The sequence below is a fragment of the Acomys russatus genome, chromosome 27 (assembly GCF_903995435.1).
Source record: "Acomys russatus chromosome 27, mAcoRus1.1, whole genome shotgun sequence".
Taxonomy (NCBI): Eukaryota; Metazoa; Chordata; class Mammalia; order Rodentia; family Muridae; genus Acomys; species Acomys russatus.
This window is the reverse complement of record NC_067163.1, coordinates 21,523,408-21,545,960: the sequence shown is the minus strand read 5'-3', so window position 1 is coordinate 21,545,960 and position 22,553 is coordinate 21,523,408. Positions and strand designations below refer to the sequence as shown.

General features: G+C 45.5%; 1 protein-coding gene across 3 annotated transcripts in view; it reads right to left on the bottom strand.

Moving 5' to 3' along the window:
• Fut10 (fucosyltransferase 10) overlaps positions 1-22,553 on the bottom strand; it is a 64,097-nt gene that overhangs the window by 34,689 nt on the left and 6,855 nt on the right. For 2 of the 3 annotated variants that reach the window (XM_051169712.1, XM_051169715.1), the window contains exons 1-2: positions 20,192-20,414; positions 16,365-16,659 (exon numbers count right to left, since the gene is read on the bottom strand). In XM_051169712.1, coding sequence (XP_051025669.1) covers positions 16,365-16,659; positions 20,192-20,272 — 376 coding nt within the window. In that variant the 5' untranslated portion in view covers positions 20,273-20,414. Of the gene's footprint in view, positions 1-16,364; positions 16,660-20,191; positions 20,528-22,553 lie in introns of those variants that run through there. The other variant, XM_051169713.1, reaches the window with a different exon arrangement.

The following is a 22,553-nucleotide window of genomic DNA, read 5'->3' as shown; positions in this document are numbered from 1 at the left end:
AACACAGTGCTGTGGGCCCAAGCCAGATTCTTCAGGCCAGCAGCCTGTTCCCAATGACTACCCCTAACAGCCACTGTGCTCAGATTTCCTACCACACCGCTGGTCCCCTCTGCCTAATAACATGCAGTGGACAGCCGCTGGGTATAACAGGCTGGGCCATTTAGATGCCAAACGGTGAAAGTAAATCCTCCCCCAGCACCTCGCAGCTAGTGCTTGGGAAAATAATGGTACTACAGAGATATCATTGTGTCTGCAAAAAGAGGAATTAGAGGATTAGAACGGGTGAATGACGTTATGTGAAAAGTACAACACATGCACTGATCCAAGGTGAGAAAATTAAGATAGGATAACACAAAGTCAGGGGGAGCAGGCGACAGGCAGTGCGGAGGCAGTTTTCATCTAAAGTATGGCTAGACCTGGGCCAAAATGAACTACAGAATGATATTTTTAAATTTTATAAACCTGCTCCCTGAGAAATAAGAGTAAAGAGAGTATGCTGTCTCAAAGAGGAAAGCCTATAGTTAATAATAATAATAATAATAATTTTAAAAGTGGGGCATGGTTGCATATACCTATAATCTCAAAGTAAACTCCATATTGTTGAATATTCATTTTGGATTTAAAAGAGTTGTATGATGTGCCAAGAGGGTGTCACCTACAGCACCATCATAGGACCAGCCTCAAAGCATGGAGAGTGTCACCAGGTGACGCTGGAAAGCCCTGAAACTCAGTCATGATGGTTGCCCAGGCACCCAGCCCTCACAGCTCTCAATGCACAGGAATTTTCTGGTTCCTGAGTTTTCGTTCACAGTCTGGACACTAAGAATCAAGCCTCAGCACCATGTAGTAACAAGAGACAATTTGGTGGACTTAACACATGAACACTGGCTAGCCTGCTGCACTTAAAACCCAGCCTTACTGAATAGACCCTTTCACTTTCTTTCTAAAGAACTGGAGCTGTAAAACCTTTAATAGTCCTGAAACACAGACCCTTTGAAATCAGCCATTACCGAGTTAGTTTTTTGAATGATGCCTCGGTGTATCTTCAAAGAAAATGAAAGAGCTACATTGAGAATTAAGAGTAAGTCAACAGTGAACTAGTGAAGTGGCCTCAGAAATAGACAGGGATGGCACAAAACATAGGCTGCACCTGCTTCTGTTCCATTCACTCTGGCACTACAGAGACACACAGGAAGGCATGGGTTGGAACCTTTGTCACTCACAGGCCACAACCTCACAATGGAGGCACAGCCTATGGAACTGTTCAGCTGTGCCTGAGTGTTACTCTGGGCCTGAGTACATATTCTGTACCTGAACCTTTCCCAGCAATTCCCGTATCTCTATTTTTCCATCTTAGACTATGTTTCCTGAGGTAAGGGAGGTCCATGAATTAGAGAACGAAAAAGTGCACTTCTGGGGGCTGGAGAGATGGCTCAGCAACTGAGAGCACTGGCTTCTCTTCCAGAGGACCTGGGTTCAATTCCACATGGTGGCTGCCAGCTGTCTGTAACTCCAGTTCCAGGAGAGCCGACACCCTCACACAGACATACATGCAGGCAAAACATCAATGTACATAAAATAAAGGTAAGAAAGTTAAAAAAGAAAAAGTGCACCTCCTAGGTCTACAATGGCATAATAGTTTTATCTTTTCATTTCTTTATACTTATCTTCAGAAATGAAAATGCTGACAGTGTGCTATAGACTATGTTCCCCAAAACTTAACTGTTAAAAGCCTAATTTGTTGGTATTTTAAGGTGTTTCCTCTAAGAGGTAATTAGGCTCATATGAGGTCATGAGAGGTGGGGGACTAGTGTCCCTAGAAAAGGGACACACCCTCATTCTCTACACTAAGTGTGAACACAGCAAGAAAACGAATTTCTACAAGGCAGGAAGAGAACCTTACCCAGTGTGGGCTTCACAAGTGCCTTGACCTTGGACTTCCCGGATCAGGAACTGTGAGAAGTGTTTCCACAACATTCAGGCTATGAGGTTTTGTAACAGCAGCCCACACTAAGACACGCTGCTATCCTGGGGCACTGCTGTGTCTATCTTCCTTTCCCAAGGTCAAGTTACTCTATCCAATTTCAGAACCATTTTTCACAAGAATAAGTCAGCAAGAGATTAGGTGAGCAATGTGATGGTGACACAGTATGCATAGTGTATTAGTGTACAATGCCACACTATCCCGTCAAGAAAGCAAGCAAATTCCAACACATACAATGCCAATACATCGTAAGCTCGAAAATTGAGCTAAAACAACTGGGCCTTTAACATATGCGAGGCCTTGGGTTCAACTCCCACTGCTTATAAATAAATAAAAGACAAATGAGCCAACCTAAACAGGACAATTTGACATAAAACATGAAGATTAAAAAAAAAAAAAAAAGGATAAAAATAAAAAAAATTAAAAATAAATTTTAAAAACATGAAGATAACTTGTACTTAAAATTTAGTAAGTATATACACTAATTTCAGTACTGTAAGAAACACTCTCAGCAATCCACGTTCTATTGGCCCAGTTGCTTTAGGCTCATCGTGGCACAGCCTTGTTGAGCACATGATGGAGCAAAATTGCTTATTCATGGCAAGCTTCCCAATAATCTAAAACCTCCCCCTGGGCTCCACATTTTGAAAGCTCCACCATCTCCAAGTAGCCCCACATGGTAGAGTACTGGGCCTTTGGGGAGCACCTACGATCCACACTATGGCAGTAACTTTCTTTCAAAAGCACAAAGCTCTGAAATTACCTACCAAAAGCTAACAATTTAAACTCCCTTACCTTAGCCACATCCTTCCTTCTTTTCTTCCTAAATTAACATATTGTCTGTTTCCTGGGGTGTTGTGTTTGTGCATGCATCCGTATTTGTGCATGTGTATGTATCTTAAATGCCACAAAGTTAGGTTGGATCCATGAAGCTGGCAGGCAGGGTAAGGGAAAGTACTAGGCTCAGCTCACTGGATTCCATGGTCCCCAGTCTCCTGGCTAAACATAAGCCAGCGCTTTCCCCATCCCCAAACCACCGCTGACATGGGGGAAATAGGAACCTACAATACAAAGCTGGAGAGCATCGCTGAATCGGGTGAGGAATTTAAACCCACAGGTGCAGACAAAGGACCCAAGGAGAAAGGTGACATGGAAGAGGGCCTGTGGTGCTGCTGGGTCATGAAAACTGCAGGACCACACAATAACCAAAAAGCCATGAAGTAAAAAGCTTAGGATTAACAAAAAGTCTAATTGCAGATAAATCAAGTACCACTCAGCAGGTAACCCATGTGCTCCGATCCAGGAAAACAGGGTTCTCTCTAATTTTGAAGTGGAAATCATCAGTCTTGGTTGCACATGGTACAATAAAGGGTAGAGGAAGATGGAGAATCATAACAGGAGGATCAAGAGAAAATGTGGGGACTGAAGGCCTCGCAACTACCCCTGCCACCCTGAGGACCCAGAATTTTGGCAGCCAGGCTTACAGGGTGGAATACATTCCTTTAGAAAGCAAACAGCTCAATAAACATGGCCTACATTAAGTGTGATACTTTATAATCTCCTGGGAGAAGTCATGTTCAGTCAGCTTCCCCTAAAACCAACTAGAGACAATAAGAAGACAGGGAAAACAATTAAACCGAAGGAGAAAAAAATTCAACTGTTGAATTTTTATCACCCAGCCGGGCGAGGTAGTGCATGCCTGTAATCCCAACACTCTGGGAGGCAGAAGCAGGTGGATCTCTGTGAGTTCGAGGCCAGCCTGGTCTACAAAGCGAGTCCAGGTCAGCCAGGGCGACACAGAGAAACCCTGTCTCGAAAACCCAAAAATAAGAAATAAATATTTGAAAATAAAAAGAAAGAAAGAAACTAAAAGTATTATTAGAAAATGCTATAAACTGATAAAAGAGCTGAAGATAAAACAAAAGTCTCCATGAAAACTAAACAAAGGTGAATGAGATGGCTCGGCCAAAGACCAACGCTGATGGCTAGTGCCGTCCCCAGAACCCACGTGGAGAAAGGAGTAAACTGACTCCCACAATTTGTCCTCTGACCTCCAAACGTGTGCTTGTGACACTAGCATATGCATTCACACTTAAATGTCAAGAACAGCAATTAAAACAAAAAGTAATGGGAAAGAAAAAATTAAAAATACAGAAGACTGTAAATTCCAATATCTTCTTCATAGTAGCTTCAAAAGTTGCAATCAGAGCGGAGGACACCATTAAGAAAACACGTTGACACACATTTTCAGAAATGAACAACAGCCTCCAGACAACAAGGACTGCCAAGTACCTATTCTGAAGAAGCCCCCCCATATCAAGATCTGTCACCCCAAGCTCCTGAAATCTTAGAGAGAGGGGGGAAGGGGGGAGGGAGGGAGAACCCGAGACTAGAGAGATGGCTCAGCGATTAAGAGCACTGGCTTTTCTTCCAGAGGGCCTGGGTTCTATTCCTAGCATCTATACGGCAGCTCACAACTGCCTGTATGTAACTCCAGTTCCAGAGGATGTGACGCCGTCACAAAAACATTCATGCAGGCAAAACACCAATTTAGAGAGAGAGGGAGAGAGAGAGAGGGAATATGAATGAATCAAAAACATTTCTAGATACACAGAGGTTTATATAAAAGTCAACCCAATTCTAGACACCACCATGTTTTAGCTAGGATGCATGGTACCTTTCCTTCAAAGGCACAACTTTGAATAGTAACTCATGGGGAGATAAACTGCCAGATGGACCATGACGGAACTGCCCCATGAGATGTACTAGGGACAATGGTCACTTAGGGAAGAAGCCTCAGATCTGCCGCTGGTCCCAAGAGGCAGGGGAGCAGGACCTCCAGTTCCAGTCTGGACTCCATACTTCCTTCACACTCTTCCTAGGAAATGACTAGGAAATGGGCTCTAGCTACTCAGAGGGGAACAAAACACACTACCTAGGCAATTGGGACTCCATTATAAACCACAAAAATGGACCAGGGGAGGGGGTACCTCAGGCTATCTGAAAGTCCAGAATAAGAGTATTCCAGAACACGGGGCATGGTGGGTCACACCTTTAATCCCAGCACTCAAGAGGCAGAGGTAGGTGGATCCCTGTGAGTTCAAGGCCAGCCTGGTTTACAAAGCGAGTGCAGGACAGCCAAGACTACACAGAGAAACCCTGTCTCGAAAAAGAAAAGAAGAAGAAGAAGAAGAAGAAGAAGAAGAAGAAGAAGAAGAAGAAGAAGAAGAAGAAGAAGAAGAAGAAGAAGAAGAGAAAAGAAGAAGAAGAATATTCCAGAATATTCAGAAGTATTAAAAAGCAGAACAAATGTCCCTTACAAGAAAATCAAGTTAGCCGGGTAGTGGTGGGGCACGCCTTTAATCCCAGCACTCGGGAGGCAGAGGCAGGCAGATTGCTGTGAGTTCGAGGCCAGCCTGGTCTACAAAGTGAGTCCAGGATGGCCAAGGTTACACAGAGAGACCATGTCTCAAAAAACAAAAACAAAAAATCAAATTAATAGATCACGATAAAGTAGTAGACCATTTACTTCAATTTTATTCATTTAAAACATTTATAGATAATTATCTGTCTAATGGAACACAAAATTAACTGTAACTAATTAATAAAATTTCAGAAACTTTAGAGATTTAGTTCAAGGTAAACGAAATATACAAAAAAGAAATGGAGTCATTGGCTCTGAGTTAAGCAAGGTCTCCATGGTGACAGTGATGTAAACAATGCTGGTGAGTGCCGAGCTGGGACCTATTTACTGTAATGTGAAGGAGAAGATGACTTGGGAGTAATCAAACCCAAACAGGAAGCTGACAGAGCTGCTTCAGACGGTGAAGAACGGGAGAGATTTTTCATTCTATCCTCTCTGATTCTCATGTGAAATGTGCCACGAGGAGAACTTAAATTACAACATTATATTGTAATCGATTTCTGATGTGAAATAATGTAACTATATTAGATTTGGAGTAGAGAAATATATGTGTCCGGGGAAATGTATTAAAAATGAAGCTAAGAGGGCCAGTGAGATGACTCCATTTTCTGCATAGCCTGATGACATGAGTTCGAGCCCCAGGACTGACAAAAAGGGGAAAGGGGAAAACCAACTCCACAAAGTTGCCTTCTGACCTCTTCACAAGAACTGTGTTACATACGCACCCTCACATACACACCACACACAATAATAATAGGTTTTTATTAGATTAAAAAAAATTTTAAATAACAGGTTTTTTTATTAGGTAAGACTAACAGTCCTCTATATGGGAGAGGGGACTAGAGAGATATCTCCATGACTTTGAAGGCTTGCTGCTTTTCCAGAAGATGCAAGCTCAGTTCCCAGCCATCATAGCAGGCAACTCATAACCACCTGTAACTCAATCTCCCGAGGACCCAATGCCCTCCCCTAGCCTCAGCAGACACTGCACACAAATGCACCCACCACACAGTACACCCATTATAAAAGAATGAACACATTATTTAGAAGTGGTATTGTGTATTGCTCCCATTGCAGGACCTAGAGAAATCGAGTGAGCTGGTAGCTTTTCCCTGCTGGGAAGCCCTCATAGTGACAGAAGGTTCGCAGGCTGCTAAGGTACAACTGACATTCTTAGTCAGCTGTGAACCCTTCCCAGGACACTACTGGCCACAGATGATCCCACGGGCTCAGTCAGAGCAAATAATTAATGGCAGTAGCCAAATGTTTTCTGATCCCCTCCTCAAGTGGAAATTCACACATCTGGCCCTACAAACCTGGTCAAAAGCCCATGGCTGAGAAAGCTATGTGGCCTAGTAGGAAAGCTATAGCTGTTGTTTTTCTAAGTGATCATGATATGCCTTCTAAATAAAAACATTTACATCCACTAATTAGTGCTATTGCCGGCCTCATTCGAGGAAGTTTCCTCTGCAGAAAATAATGAGAAAAAGTAACAGCTGCGTGTTCGGCCCTAAATGAGACATCCCCTCTAAGTGTTGGGGGACATAGGAGCTCAAGTTTGGGGAGCTGTAGTACGCTATCATACTGGCATCCCATGGCCACTGTGCTATTAAACTCACAGTGGCTGAGTTTACCCACAGAGACCTATACAACACTGAACCCACCCACACCTGTCACGGCAGGCAAGATGTCTGAGTGGGTAAACGATGGGCTCGCCGCCAAGCCTGACAACGCGAGGTTGCTCCCCATGACCCATGCAGTGCGAGAAGAGAGCCAATCGCTGAAAGTTGCCTTGACTTCATATGTGCAACATGGAATAATACATGCATGCGTGCGTGCACACATACAAACATACATACACTCCTGATAAGAAAATGTAATTGTAATAATCTTTTAAATGACATCCTTTCCTGGACAGGGAAGAGAATCAAAAGGTCCTATCCTTCCTGAGCATTTATAGGCAACAGCCTAGGTGGAGGAGCTCCGAAGGCTCCAAACTTTCCTGAAGAGTACTGGAAGTTCAGAGTTGCAGAGAGAAAGGAAGGCACCTTCTCCCACAGTGTAGGCCCCTGACGAAACAGCCATGTTCCTACAGATACCCTCTCCCTTGGGATTCTGTAAGCAATCCGAATGAGGAGGAGGGTGGGTAGCAACGGTGCACGTTGGCCGACAGCTGCAACCCCGGCATTTGGGAGAGGGAAGCAGGAGAAACCCAAGAGCATCCTCGGTTAGGTAGGGAATTGGAGGCCGCCTGCTCACATTAGACCTTGTCTAAAAATGAGAAAGGAAAAGGGGAGAGAGAAAGGAGAAATACAAAGATAAATGCCCGAGGAAAACTTCAGGGTAAGAAAATATGGAGGAGAAGAACTGCCATTTTTATTTGTATTGTTTCAGGGCCTTCCTCCTACATTGCGATGAATTGGTTCCACATTACAATCCTGCTGCTTCAGCATCCTGACTTCTGAGATTATAGGCAAGAGCCACAACACTGAAAATACTTTTTACATGTGTCTTATATTTTTTTTTTTTAAGTTTCATTTTGAACGTTAAATTTAAATATTAACTTGATAAAAATTATCAAAATCTTCATCCTAAGATATCTTTTGTTCTACTAGTACACACCCTTTTTTTCCTTTGTGTAATAAGGTGAAGCATTAAGGAGTGATACATGAACATTTTAAGACATATTTGGAAGAATAAAAATCCTAGCTTGCGCCATCATCAGTTTTCACTGTACATACTGCCCTCTAGTGTCTCCTTGTGGGAAAGCACCCTGAAATTTTTACATTAAGTTTACTTACCAATCAATGCCTTGTTGGATCCTCCAGTATCTTCATGTGCTCAGTCTACTAACTTGGCTAGAACAATTTTTTCAATAGGATGTCTTCATTGTTTTCTTTTCCAAAAGGTTTCACTAGAGTATCAGGGAAACTATTTAGTGGTGAATTTAGAGAGAAATAAGTTCTAAGTTCCAAGCAAGCACTTCTTTAGCTGGAAAAAGGAACCCTCTGTTTTCCCTGCTCCTTGTCTATGGTGCTTTCCAAACAAAGGCAGGGTTGGACCGAAGCCTGACACAGAGAACCACAAGTGCCCTGGGCAGCAGCCCCCTCCACAGCTACACCGACATCTGCCGGCATCTGAGGAGCAGTAGTAACCGCTTCACCAAAATTACCAATAAGAAAAAGGAAACACAGATAATATAACTGTGGGTGATAATGGGAAAAAGGACACAAATAAATCATTCCTGCCGGTGGAAATGTGACAGTGAGGGCAGTGGGGACAGTGAGGACAGTGGGGACAGTGGGAGGACAGTGGGGAGCAGTGAGGACAGTGGGGAGCAGTGAGGACAGTGGGGACAGTGGGAGGACAGTGGGGACAGTGGGAGGACAGTGGGGGCAGTGGGAGTACAGTGGGGAGCAGTGAGGACAGTGGGGGGCAGTGAGGACAGTGGGGGCAGTGAGGACAGTGGGAACAGTGGGAGGACAGTGGGGACAGTGGAGGACAGTGGGGGCAGTGGGAGGACAGTGGGGAGCAGTGAGGACAGTGGGAGCAGTGAGGACAGTGGGAGCAGTGAGGACAGTGGGGGGCAGTGAGGACAGTGGGGGGCAGTGAGGACAGTGGGGGGCAGTGAGGACAGTGGGGGGCAGTGAGGACAATGGAGATCAGTGAGGACAGTGGGAGCAGTGAGAACAGTGGGGGGGGGGCAGTGAGAACAGTGGGGGGCAGTGAGGACAGTGGGAGCAGTGAGGACAGTGGGAGCAGTGAGGACAGTGGGGGCAGTGAGAACAGTGGGGGGCAGTGAGGACAGTGGGGGGCAGTGAGAACAGTGGGGGGCAGTGAGAACAGTGGGGAGCAGTGACGACAGTGGGAGCAGTGAGGACAGTGGGGGGCAGTGAGAACAGTGGGGGGCAGTGAGAACAGTGGGGGGCAGTGAGGACAGTGGGGAGCAGTGAGGACAGTGGGGGGCAGTGAGGACAATGGGAATCAGTGAGGACAGTGGGGGGCAGTGAGGACAATGGGGATCAGTGAGGACAATGGGAGCAGTGAGGACAGTGGGAGCAGTGAGGACAGTGAGGAACAGTGAGGACAGTTGGAGCAGTGAGGACAGTGGGGGCAGTGAGGACAGTGGGGATCAGTGAGGACAGTGGGGGTGAGGACAGTGGGGGGCAGTGAGGATAGTGGGGGCAGTGAGGACAGTAGGGGGCAGTGAGGGCAACAGGGGGCAGTGAGGACAGTGGGGAGCAGTGAAGGCAGCGGGGGCAGTGAGGACAGTGGGGGGCAGTGAGGACAGTGGGGAGCAGTGAGGACAGTGGGGGGCAGTGAAGACAGTAGGGGGAAGAGAGGGCAGCGGGGGCAGTGGAGACAGTGAGGACAGTGGGGAGCAGTGAGGACAGTGGGGGGAAGTGAGGGCAGCGGGGGCAGTGAGGACAGTGGAGACAGTGAGGAAAATGAGGGCAGTGAACGTAGTGGACCCAGTGAGGGTGGTGAGATAATGCAGGCAGGGCAAACTGTGAGAGCAGTTAGGGCAATGGGGACAGAGGGGGCAGTGCGGGTCGGAGAGAGCTCTCCTGAGAGGAGCTCAGAAATTCAGTGTCTCTGAAGTGTTTCTGAAGCTGGCTCCTGAGCCATGAGCTGATAAACCCCGCCCTTCTCCACACTGGCATCTGCTTCGAGCAAGAAACCCTCGCAAAATGTTGGTTTGCTTCCACGTAAAATGAAGAGAAGAATCCTGACAGGTTTTCCTTTACACACCAACCACACAGAACTTGGACATACAGCTAAATGCAGTAGTACTTCGCAGGAACCCACAAACACAGTTAGGGCAGCAGCTTCCCGTGCTGCGTGCAGTTTTTCTGTGCGTGGTGCCCAGGATGGAACCCAGGGCCTTCAAGCACACTAAACAAATTCTCCTTCGCCAAGCTGAACTCTTCACTATACTCATAAAAATTTTGGTTCTACTATGGCTTAGAAATGAAAAGAGAACATACGGCTCCTTACACAGAGAGATGTTTAAAGGGGAGAGGGGGGGGCAAAATCTTCCGGTCTTCTGAGTATATTAGAAAGACATGGATGTGTGAACCATACAGCTAAGATTAAAATTCAGATTAGCCTCATGGATGAGTGACACTTCTGACTATAAGCCGCAGAGCAAAAGACATTCACCTATCTTTTAAATGAGTTAGATCTTCCCAGACTATGCCGTGTGTATAACAGTATTTAGAAATGTCAGTCTCTACTCTCTTCCTTCTTGCTTGTGTCTCAAGGTCCAGCCTGTTCTGAAAGGAAAGAAGCTGCTGGCCAGAAGAAAGTGGCCTCGGCCTCATGCACTAGCCGGTCTGCAGCATAGCGTCCCGGTGTACTGATTCGGGCAGGATCCTTTCCAGCCCCTAGAGGAACCCCTGTGAAGAAGGGTGCCCTCCATAGACTTGAAGCATGCTCACAAACTCCGCCAGCCGCTTCTCCCTCACTCCAGCTAGAAGTTTCTAACACTTACCCCATTTTTCTTCTAAACAAATTGTTCTCTTGCTTCTCAATTTCCAAATTGACATTTCTCCCTCCCCTAGTCTGTTCCTAATTTAGTCAGCCTGACAAGCCTGCCTTGCTAACCTCACAGAGGCGGCTACTCTGACAGCTCTCTACTGCCCCCTCTTGTCACCACGTGGAACAGTTGACTCTTGCCGCAAACCCCACTGATTATTTTGGCCAAGGCAGCTCCTTCGAGGGTTCTCGGCATGACGGGCACTAAAAATGCAATAGGGAGCAAAACGAAAAATGCCCTCACTTGTGTGGCACTCACAACACAACAGGAAATGCACCCAGCGATCAGCCACATAGTAGTAAATGTTGCATCAGCGCTCAGAGGAGTTATAAGATGCTGTAAGAGCAGGCAAGACCTTGCCAGGAGCTTAGAGGAAGCCGTCTAGGGCAGTGGCTCCGGCTGCGATTGAAGGATGGGTGGAACGAAGAGAATGGGGGGGCGGGGAGGGTAGAAGGATCAGACCCGAGGAGGAAGCAGCACTGTGGTCTTTGAAAGCAGGTGATCCGGCAATTACATGAGAAGAAAAGAAAATCGGTGTGGTTAGAGGAGGATGCAAAATGAAAGGCGACGCAGCAGAAGAGGCAGACAGCTGGCTGGTAGAGCCACTGGAGACTGCTGCGAGTGGCAGTGTCCAAGGAGGAGGCTGTGATGCTTCAAAGTTGAGAAGCTAAGAGCGAGCTTAGGAGAAGGGACGCAGTCTGGTAAGGAGTAGGAGCAAGAAAACATTGTCTATATTTAGGAAAACACTGTGGAAACAAAGGAACCTTACGACAAGTGGTTCCCTGTAGAAGGAAAAGGATGTTTGGTTTCTAGATTTCATGACAGGTAGACACTAGAGCCATTATCTGAGTCTGGAGGTGATTGTTGTTGCCCTTGGGATGGATAGTAGGCACAGAATGGGCACTCAGAAAGAATCTGCAGTAAAGGGGTACGCACGTGGGCCGTCAGCCTGGGTTGTGTACAAAAGCAGGACAGAAGGGAGGGGGAACAAATCCACTTCTCAAATAAGCACACACACACACACACACACACACACACACACACACACACACACACACACACACACCGTAGTAAGGACATTCTTACTGGCATGCACAGTCCTCACACTCTATGTACCACTTATGAAACGTCACCTCACAATACTGTCACACTGGGAACTCAACGTTTCAACACTGGACTTTGGGAGCCCATTCAAACCACGGGGAGCCCCTTGGGAGTTGGGAGAGCAAGACTCCTGAGGGGAGCTTTTGGGAATTTTCTTATGAGTAGTGAAATGGGAGCGTGTTTCTTACAGTGACTTGGGGTTGGTACTGTCGTCATCAGTGGTCCAGGGAGACCAGCAATCTTACAAAGCTCAACATAACCCAGACAAGAAATGCCCCATGTCCCACGGGTCAAGGATGTTTAATAGGCCTGTTTTTAATTAACTAAGCCTGGAACCTAATCTATCAATAGCAATGCTTGTCCTCCTTGCCTACTTTTAGTTCATAGTCAATTTTCCAGGAATGTAGGATTGTGTAAATTATAGGGCGTGTTGTTGAGCATCTTCCTAGCACTGCTCCCCAGTTGGGAAAAATCTCATCAGTGTTTCTCTATCATCTGCACCGGGGATTCTAGAAGGGACCCATTGTCACCAGGTGTCCATTACACCTTTCACATGCCCAAACATACAAAGATTGAAACACTTACTAAATACAAACTATCTCTCTTTCTATGAAAGAAGGGGAAGAATATACACTTTAAACTGCTGTTTGTTGTACCAGGTTGGCATTTATGCTGAGAGGATCATACCACTCTCCTAAAGAGGGGAGCTAGAATGAGAAACTAGGCCTCGTAGTGAGCACTGATGAATGCCAACACTGAGTCGCAGCTAGACAGGGGTGGCATTGCAAGTCAGACAGAAAAGGTGAGAAGCCAGAAACTCTGGGTAGGAGGAGAATCATCCTTGTCAATGACACTAGAACGAAGGCCAGAGATGCCTTCATTTTACTCATCAGGATGAGGGATTTAGCAACAGGGGATTCTGGGGGAAATGGGCAAGAGCCAGAGTGCAAGGCTGAGATATAAGTAGAGGCTGTCAGCAAGACAATAGAGATGGATCTGACATACTTCTGTGGAACTTTGAGTATCAAAAAGGAGCTGCTAGGCTCAGAGGTTAAGAGGACTGGCTGCCCTTCTAAAGGTCCTGAGTTCAATTCCCAGCAACTGCATAGTGGCTCATAGCCATCTATAATGAGATCCAGTGCCCTCTTCTGGCATGCAGGTGTACATGCAAGCAAAACACTGTATGCACAATAATAAATAAAATCTTTAAACAAACAAACAACAAGCAAACAAAGGCCTTGGGCTAAGGAGATAGCTCACTCAAACACGTATGCGCGTGTGCACGCGCGCACACACACACACAAAAGGACCTGCTATAGCCATGGGAAGATGAACTAGAAGTTGTATTTTCTTCCTCTTCCTCATCTTCTTCCTCTTTGTTTGTTTTTTTAGACAGAGTTTCTCTGTGTAGCCCTGAATGTCCTGGAACTTACTCTGTAGACCAGGCTGGCCTCGAACTCACAGAGATCCAGCTGCCTCTGCCTCCCAAGTGCAGGTATTAAAGGTGTATGCCACCACACCCTGGCAAGAAGTCATGTTTTCAAGAGGAAGACTGTATACACTGTTCACCGGTGTGATCTTCCCTTTTTTAGTGGGAGCTAACTCTCTGGGCTCCTTCTATGGTCAAGTAAGGAAGAGAAGCTGGGATCTCAGATGCACTTGGAAGTAGAGGCCAGATAAGCTTTGGTCTGGTTCCCAGTTAGTATATGGCACTTCAGAGTGCCCAGAAGACTGACCTTACTGCATTTCATGAAATAAGTTCAAATCTATGCTCTCTAAATTAATCCTTTGCAGTCTAGCATATCAAGAGCAAACCATCAGCTAAGAAATAGTACCAGCTCCACTTGGCCTGTTATCAAGACAAAAAAAAATAATTGTTTATAAAACACCACATAGAAATTCATCACATCAGGGTGAATATGACTAAAAATACATTGTATAAATTACTAAGAATTAATAAAAAATATTTTAAATGTGACTAGGTCTATTTTGAATTTTCCAGGAATGCAAGGTTGTATAAATTAAAGGGAAAGTGGCCTGTGGTTGAGTATCTACACAATGTGTTCCTCAGTTGAGAAAACTGCATCGGTGTTCGTAGAACTCAGTGCCAATACAGCATTCCCCTGTTGTCTACACTGGGGACTATGTAAATGGTGACCCAAAGTCACCACCAATGACTTCCCACGGTCATAGAAGAGCTCATTATGCTTTCCACGTGCCCTACAAGACTTACAGATACAAGAACTCTGACTATAAGTTATTGTATTTATGTGTGGACAGCACTGCCTGAGTAGGAAACTGGAAAGGGGCCACAGTGGGGAGCATCTGCTTCCATTGCTGCTGGGTATTTTTATAAGCAGTATTGCCATGAGCTGTGAGGCCTGGCAATGGACTTCCCTAAACAGCTTGAGACACATTTGAAAGCAAGAATGCAGAAGCAGCTGTAGGAAAAGGCACCTGTGTGGGTACAATGCCGCCAGATTTGCTCACACAACACCCAACACTCAGAGGAAAGAAAGTATACTTTTCTAAAAACCAGTCAGATTTCCTCGAGAGTTCCTATCCACGGGGCATAAAAGAAAACACCAGATGAAGCCAATCTTAAAGCAAAGCCTTGAAGCCACTGTCCTAGGCAATGTTCTTTTCCTCTAAGGAAGAAGGTCTACCTTCCAGATTTCTAAGATTAAATATGGACAGGCCTATAGAAGCATGACATTTACTGATCAATGTTTATCTGCCAGGAAGGAGATGAGTAACTGAATTTACATTTTTATACATCATATTATGGTAAGTTGGTAAGTTAAGGATGGATAGTGTCTAGCAAGCCACGGAGTTAAATGAATATGTCGTTAATTTTTCTCTTTTGACACAGAGAGCTCATCATCAAGACATAAATTCTATCTCCAACTCACATCTCCACTGATGCCCACTCTCGCTTAGAGAACTATCACCGACACTCACTCCTCCCACCCTCATCCAGTGCGGCCTGGAGTTCACAAGTGGACTAGACTACATCTCCATGAGCGCCATGGACAGTGCTGGCTCTGCCTTCACAGCACTAGGATAACAGGTGCACACTGTATGCCTGGCTGTTTTTCATGGTTCTAGAGATTGAATGCAGGACCCCATGTCCCGTGGTTAGAATGAAAATCACTCTCATAGGCTCTATGTTTGAATGTCTGGTTCCCAACTAGTGGGACTATTGGGGAAGGATTAGGAGGTGTGGCCTTATTAGAGAGGTCTGTCATTGGGGATGTGCTTTGAGGTTTCAGAGGCTTCACCATTCTAGTTGGTTTTCTCTGATTCTCCCCGTCTCCAACTTTTGGATACGATGTAAGCTCTTAGTTACTGCTCCTTGTCATTCCTGCCTGTCTGCTGCATGCTCCCACCCTGTACCCCACCCCCACCCCTGCCATGATGTTCATGACTTCAATTACCCTCTGGAACCATGAGTTTTCTTTTATAAGTAGCCTTTGTCACGGTGCCTCTTCACAACGACAGAAAACTAAGCCACCTTGTTTACAGAGGAATCGCCTTAATGACTTAGCTCTCTCCCCAGCCATTACTTTTATTTTGATTAATTCAACACCAATGAAATAAACAACACCATGCTCGTTGATGTCCAATTAGGCATTTGTGATGATAATCAAAATGCCCTGCCTGCCTTCTTCACAAATGAAACTTGAACTGATGTCAGCAATACCAAATTCCAAGTATCAGATTCAGTAAATGCTATACGTAACCTGTGAAAACACTGCACAGCCCACCAACCAAGTCTATGTTGGTGTCTTAGGTGCCTGTCCTATCATTATGAAGAGACGCCATGACCAAGGCAGCTTATGAAAGGCAGCATTTAACTGGAGAACCGCTTACAGTCTCAGAGGGTTAGTCCATGCTCATCATCATGGGAAGCATGGTGGGACACAGGTAGACATGGCACTGGAGCAGGAGCTAAGAGCTTACATCCTGATCTGGAGGTAGCAAGCAGAGACAGAAGAGACTGGGCTGGGCACAGGCTTTTGAAACTCAAGCAACAATGACATACTTTCTCTAACAAGGCCACAACTCTTTCCTAAACAGTCCACCAACTGGGGATCAGTCATTCAAACATAAGAGCCTATAGGAGCCATTCAAAGCAGCATAGTTGGCCAGAATTGCTTGATACGTGCTAAGTGCCTCAGGCCTTCTACAGAGCCGAACTGAAGAAATCAGGTGTACCAACACATGTTCAAGGAGTGCTCTGCCCTCTCAGCAGTAACTCAGCCCTGACAGAGATATTAATGAATGAAAGGAGGAAGGAAAGGCCAGCTCACCATAGAAGAGGAAGGCCTTGGTCATGTGATGATGCTGGAAGGTCCGGTTGATCGTGAAGAAGCAAGCATCAGCCCCACACTGGCCAAGCCTGCCAGTTTCTCCAGTCAGTGGGGACCACCACAGCATGATGGGGTAGCTACCAACATCCACTTTGTTCTTCCCACCCAAGGCCAGCGCTTCCTTCTTGGGAAAAGGGTTGAGGCGTTTAGGCTCTTCCTCCACTTTTTTATGCCCATCTTGCAAGTTGGGATTCTTAAACTTCTTCCTTTCGAATTTCCCCAGCTCAACCACTACCTGGAAGTGAAGGCAACCATTATCAGAAGCTGATTCCTCCATCTCGTCCTGCACATCTCTCATCCATCTTGATGATTTTGCTTCCTGTCAGTCTTTTGCAACCACTGCATACCAATTATTGCTATACAGTTGTAGATGTCAGGAGCTGGACATGGGCTTATAGTGTAAAATCAAAGGATCAGAACCCTGTATTCTTCTCTACAGACTCTGAGAGACAGGCCAACCTCTTGCTTCTCCTATCTTTTAGAAACAGCTCACAATGTTTACTTGGCTCATGACCCCACTTTCAATCATTAGATCTATGGATACACTTCCATCATCACTCCTGACATTGCTCCCCCTGTGACTACATCCAAGAAAGGTTCTCTGCTTTTAAATGACTTGTGTGCTTGCCTTCAAACTCTGAGGATAATTCAGGATCATCTACTTTCTCGGTCCAGTGGGCACTGCTAGAATGGAACACCTGAGGTTGATCATCTCAAAAGAATAAAGATTTGTCTCTCATAGGTCTGGAGACTATGGTGTCCAACACTGTGGAGCCCAAGACAAAGAAAGGTGTAGAGAGAATCTCTTGTGTGCTGTATGGAAGTATCACCTGTCAATAAAAAACACTGATGGCCTATTAGCTGAGGCAAGAGCTCTGGCATAGGAAGAGATGAACTCTGGGACAGAGAGGCAAGAGATTAGCCTCGGGCTCTGAGGAAGACGGACACGTGAAACTCTTAGGTCCTAGGAATGGACGCATGAAGAGAGATATCCAGCCATGCGACACTCATGGAGTAGAATAAGTGGGCAATTTAAGTTAAAAGCTAGTCAGGGAACAGGCTGGCTGTCCTGGAACTCACTCTGTAGATCCGGCCGGCCTCGAACTCACAGTGATTCGCCTGCTTCTGCCTCCTAAGTGCTGGGATTAAAAGCGTGCGCCACCACAGCCCAGCAGGAGCAGCCCCTTTACAACAGGCTTCCTATTCCTGCTGTAAGAAAAGGACCACTGACCACCATGCATCATATGGAGTCTGTAACTCTCCGTAGAAAGGGTAAAACTTTTACCAGATCTTCAAAAGTACCCATGCCAACTAAAATGTTAAGACTATGAAAGCCAAGTGCTACTCCATAAAAGTAAAGCAATTGCATTAGCTTTAAGCAACCAAACTCAAGTCAGCCCTTGCCAAGAGCTTTCTCAGCGTTTTTATAATATAATAATGTGGCTCGTCCAAAAAGCTTGAGGGAAACAAGTTAACTTACGGCCCCAAACTCTCTCTTCTTTTGACCTTCCTTGCTAATGTACACCTAGTAACTTAACGGGGAAAAAGAAAAAGCTGTCAAAACTCCGTGAGAGCTAGGCGTGGTGGCGCACGCCTATAATCCCAGCACTCAGGAGGGCAGAGGCACATGGATCAATGTGAGTTCTAGGCAAGCTTGGTCTACAGAGTAAGTCTAGGACAGCCAAAACTAACACAGACATACCCTGTCTCAAAAAAACAAAAATAAAAAAAAAAACAAAAACAAAAACAAACGAAACAAAAAAAAAAATCCTCAACGAAATGGAACTTCAAACACAGACTTTGTTCCAGATGTCTCACCCCGTGTCTCCTGTGTAAAGTGTAAGTTCATTTACAAATAGTGGAGGCAGTTTTAAGGAGAGCTGTCTCTAAAAAAACAGCATTTAATGTGTATTCATCCCTAGATTTCATTGTCAGGTTGTAGAAAACATGGGAGACAACATTACACTAAATAGAACCCTAAGGATAAGAGCAACCAAATCCACAATCTGAAAGGCAAATAAACCAATTCCTTCGACAAACCCAAGACACAGAATAAAATGTGGAACAAGAGAAACCTCCCAAACCACTCCAACTCCACCACACCCCACCCCAAAAAATAAAACAAAACAAAAATGCAAAAGCTGAGATTTACCAGCCAAATGCAGAGTGGCTTAATGACCAAGTGCACCGGCTGCTCTCCTAGAAGACCTGAGTTTGGTTCCCAGTACCCATATTAGGCAGTTCAAACTGCCTGTAACTCTAGCTACGTAGGATGTACAGTCTCTTTTAGTCTCTGGGCTGCTCTCAACATTGGTCAGAGATGCTTCTTTTTGCAATGAGTAGCTTTCGATGCAGAGACGTATAAGTAGCTGGTCAAAGTGCTGGGAACAGGAGACTTGGGTCTTTATAAGGCTTTGGTGCTCAACTTCCCACACCCGGAGGCTCAGAGAACATCACAGAGGAGGAGAGGAAACGCATGTTAGAACTGGAGGGTGGGGAGAGGCTGGGAAATGCTCTTTTCTAGGCGTGGCAGGGCTATGGAACACATGACCTCACAGCAGCTTGTTTACCTACAGGACACCTGCATGAGACCAAGCTTGGCAAAATTCAGGCACAGATGGGGCAGGAGCTCTCCAGGCCCCACCCATTATCAAGACGCCATTGGCAGCTTATCGCTGGTAGGGAAGGAAGAATCCTTCTTTGAGGCTGTAACCACTTGAAGTTTTTCAGGCTCCCGGAAATGGTCCTACGCCCATGCTCCTCATGAACAGCACTATTTAGGCTTAGCAGATTAGAAGGCAAAAGAGAAGGATGACAAAGACGACATCAAGTTGAAGGGTGCTGGGGTTCGCATGATAACTGTTCCCCACAGTTGCTAGTACATGAATGTTTGGTCTGCAGTAGTGGCACTGTTTGGGGAGGGTAGGAGGTATAGTCTTCCCGTGAGAAGTATGTCACAGCGAATGGACTGTTTGTCATTCAAGATGTGAGCTCCCAGCTGTGTCTGTCTGTCTGTCTGTCTGTCTGTCTGTCTGTCTCTCTCTCTCTCTCTCACACACATACACACACACACATACTCACACACCTTCGTGATCATGCGCACACATGCACGTGTGAGCACACAGATGCACATGCACACATGCTCACACACACACATATATGCATCCACACACTTAAAATTTTTCAAGTAAATCTAAAAGAAAAAAAACTCAGTTCATCTGTTAAAAACTATAAAAGCATTCATTCTCCAAAGACTTCAGAAGAAATGGCTGCATCAGACAATGCTATAGAGAAAGACAAAGGGTTCTCCCAACTGGGTATGGTGGCTCCTTCAATTCCAACACTTAGGATCAGAAACGAAAGTATCCTGAGTTCCCTGGACTACATAGAAGAAACCCAGAAACCTAGACACACAAACACACACACACACACACACACACACACACACACAGAGAGAGAGAGAGAGAGAGAGAGAGAGAGAGAGAGAGAGAGAGAGAGAGAGAGAGAGAGAGAGACAGACAGACAGACAGACAGACAGACAGAGACATAGAGAGACATGCAGACACACGGACAGATAGACAGTCAGAGAAAGAGAGAGAAGAAAGGAAGAAAAGAATTAAGGTATTCTCCCTGCATTGTGCAATATGGGCTCATGAAAGCTAAGCAAACATCAAATACTCAGAATTCTATGGAAAGGGAACTGAGGATGAAGGAGATGACAAAGGCCCAGCCACGAATCTGCTCTGCACAACCCAGATTCCCAGTACCTGGAGTGTGACCATCAGAAAGACAGTAGCTGTCATGCACAGGCAAGGTGCCAGCAGCTTCCTCCTCTGAATCCGCACCATGCTGCCCTGACCCGGATGACTGATAAAGGGCCGGCCTGGCCACCAGGTGCCCTCTAGTCAGCCCACAGCCAGAGACAACTTCACATGGAGGGACCATCTGGATGACAATTTCTTGCTGGGAGCTGGTCTCCATGAAGGGCTGAAATCCAAGGTTCTGAATGGGCCTGGTGTGGCGCTGACAGGGAACAGCATGCAGTCTTCTTAGGCTATCATCAGAGCAGCTGGAATCTTCGGACAGGGCACCATCAAAAAACACTGCAATGAATAAATAGTCTTTCAGCCATAATGAAGGGTTGATGGGCATAACCTTACTGGGTAAAAGTACAGAAGTCTTAAGCTAAAAGGAACCTTGTAGATCATATGCCACACTATACCTCATACCTACTCATACGCACATAGCTAATACTCCACTCAGAAAAAAGGTAACTGAGACCCGAATCGTTACCTAACTTGCTCAAGGCCACACAGCCCCCATCAACTCCCAAGTCTTGACTCTCTCCTTAATTCCTCTGCCATCAGAATAGTGGTTTCCAGGGGTACTTGCACGAAATCACTTTCTAGCCATGTCTCAAAGGAATAAGGAAATAGATGACATACCCACTTCAGAAAAATGGCTAGGAGAAAAATCAAGTAAGGTGCAGGCTTGGGTTATAAATGCGATAGTGATCAACTATAGAAACCATCCAGCCCAGTAAGGAAGTCTGATTACTGCTCATGGAGGAATTCTGTTTACTGTGTTACTTGCTAAATCCTTTGTAAAAAGTACAACAAAGTAATGGGTTGTGTGGGTAATATGAGTTTCTGGAAGCTTCACGGAAGATTTTCATCTACCTGAACTGCCTGTCTTTTGGTGTTTCTGAGATAGGTTCATGAAACCAGGCTGACCTTGAACTCACTATTGTACCCAAGGATAGCCTTCAACCTCTGATCCCTTCCCCCACCCTTGATTCCACTTCCTAAATGCTTCAACAGACATCCACCAACACCCCCAGATTTAGGAGGTATTTGGAATGAAACCCAGGGCCTTGTGTCTTCAAGGGGAGCGGCCTACCAACTGAGCTTCATTCCAAGCCTCTTCAAAAATAAATAAATAAATAAACAAATGAATGAATAGCTTATGAAAGGCACAGAATTGGCACACTGAATCCTTTTTATTCCTAAAATGCTATGACTCCAATATCCTGGGCAAACAGTCCTATGGAGGCAAAAACTGAAGGAAGATTAGAGGGCAGTGTGGCTGCACATTAGTACGTCAAGGGCTGGATTCTAAGTCTGAGTCACATGTCTCCAAGATGCAGACTTAGAGATAGATAATCTAGAAATACGATGGTGGAAGAGAGGTCAGGAGGAAAGCCTGTACCTTAACAGCATGTTCCTCTCTCATGACTCTTTTGATTTTTTTAATGTGTATGTGCTTGTTGTGTCTGTGTATGTGTGTGTGTGTGTGTGTGTGTGTGTGTGTGTGTGTAAGTGCATGCATGCGCGTGCATGTGTATACCAACAGAAGCCATAGAGTGCACTGGATGCATTGGATGCACTGGAGCTAGAGTTATAGGTGGGCTGTGAGGTTCCCAATGAGGGAACTCAGAACTGACCTCCAATCCACTGCAAGCATTCTTAACCACTGAGCCCTCTCCCCGGGCCCTCTGTTGACTGACTTCTAAATTTAGGATATTTTTCGTAATAATGATGATGATGATGAAACTCATCATTATCATCATCATCATCATAGTTTTCCTCTTTCACCCATCGAATTCCAAGAATAAAATAGCTAGGTGGAAAGGCTCCAGCATCATTCTTCCAGGATCCTATCTCACCATCCCAGCTAGCTTTCCCTAACTTCTACCTCTGAAAGCATGGAGTGGCAACTAGTCGGTGTCCCTGTGGCATGATTTGAGACTGATAAAGCCTACCCATCAACACACCACAGAGATCCCACGCTAATATCTATTTGTCTTCTTTTATTTAAATGGTATTCATGCTATAAAAGCTTTATGGAGACAGCGAAGTTGAATTCACACAGCACGCAGCTGCCTTGTCAATTTGGAACTGCAAAAGGAAAGTGGACAAGGGAAAGGACCCACTAACATCCGTTTTAAAAAGCCACCAGGAACGGAGCCATTACCAGACACATCGCATGCATGATGACATTCAGTCCTCCCCCAGTTCCATGACATCCCAGCTGCCTCCCTCATCTTCAAAGAAGAGCTGACTCTGAAGGCAGCAGAGTAAACTGCTCAAGAGGCAATCCCACAGAGAAATGTGTAGATATCATCTAGCA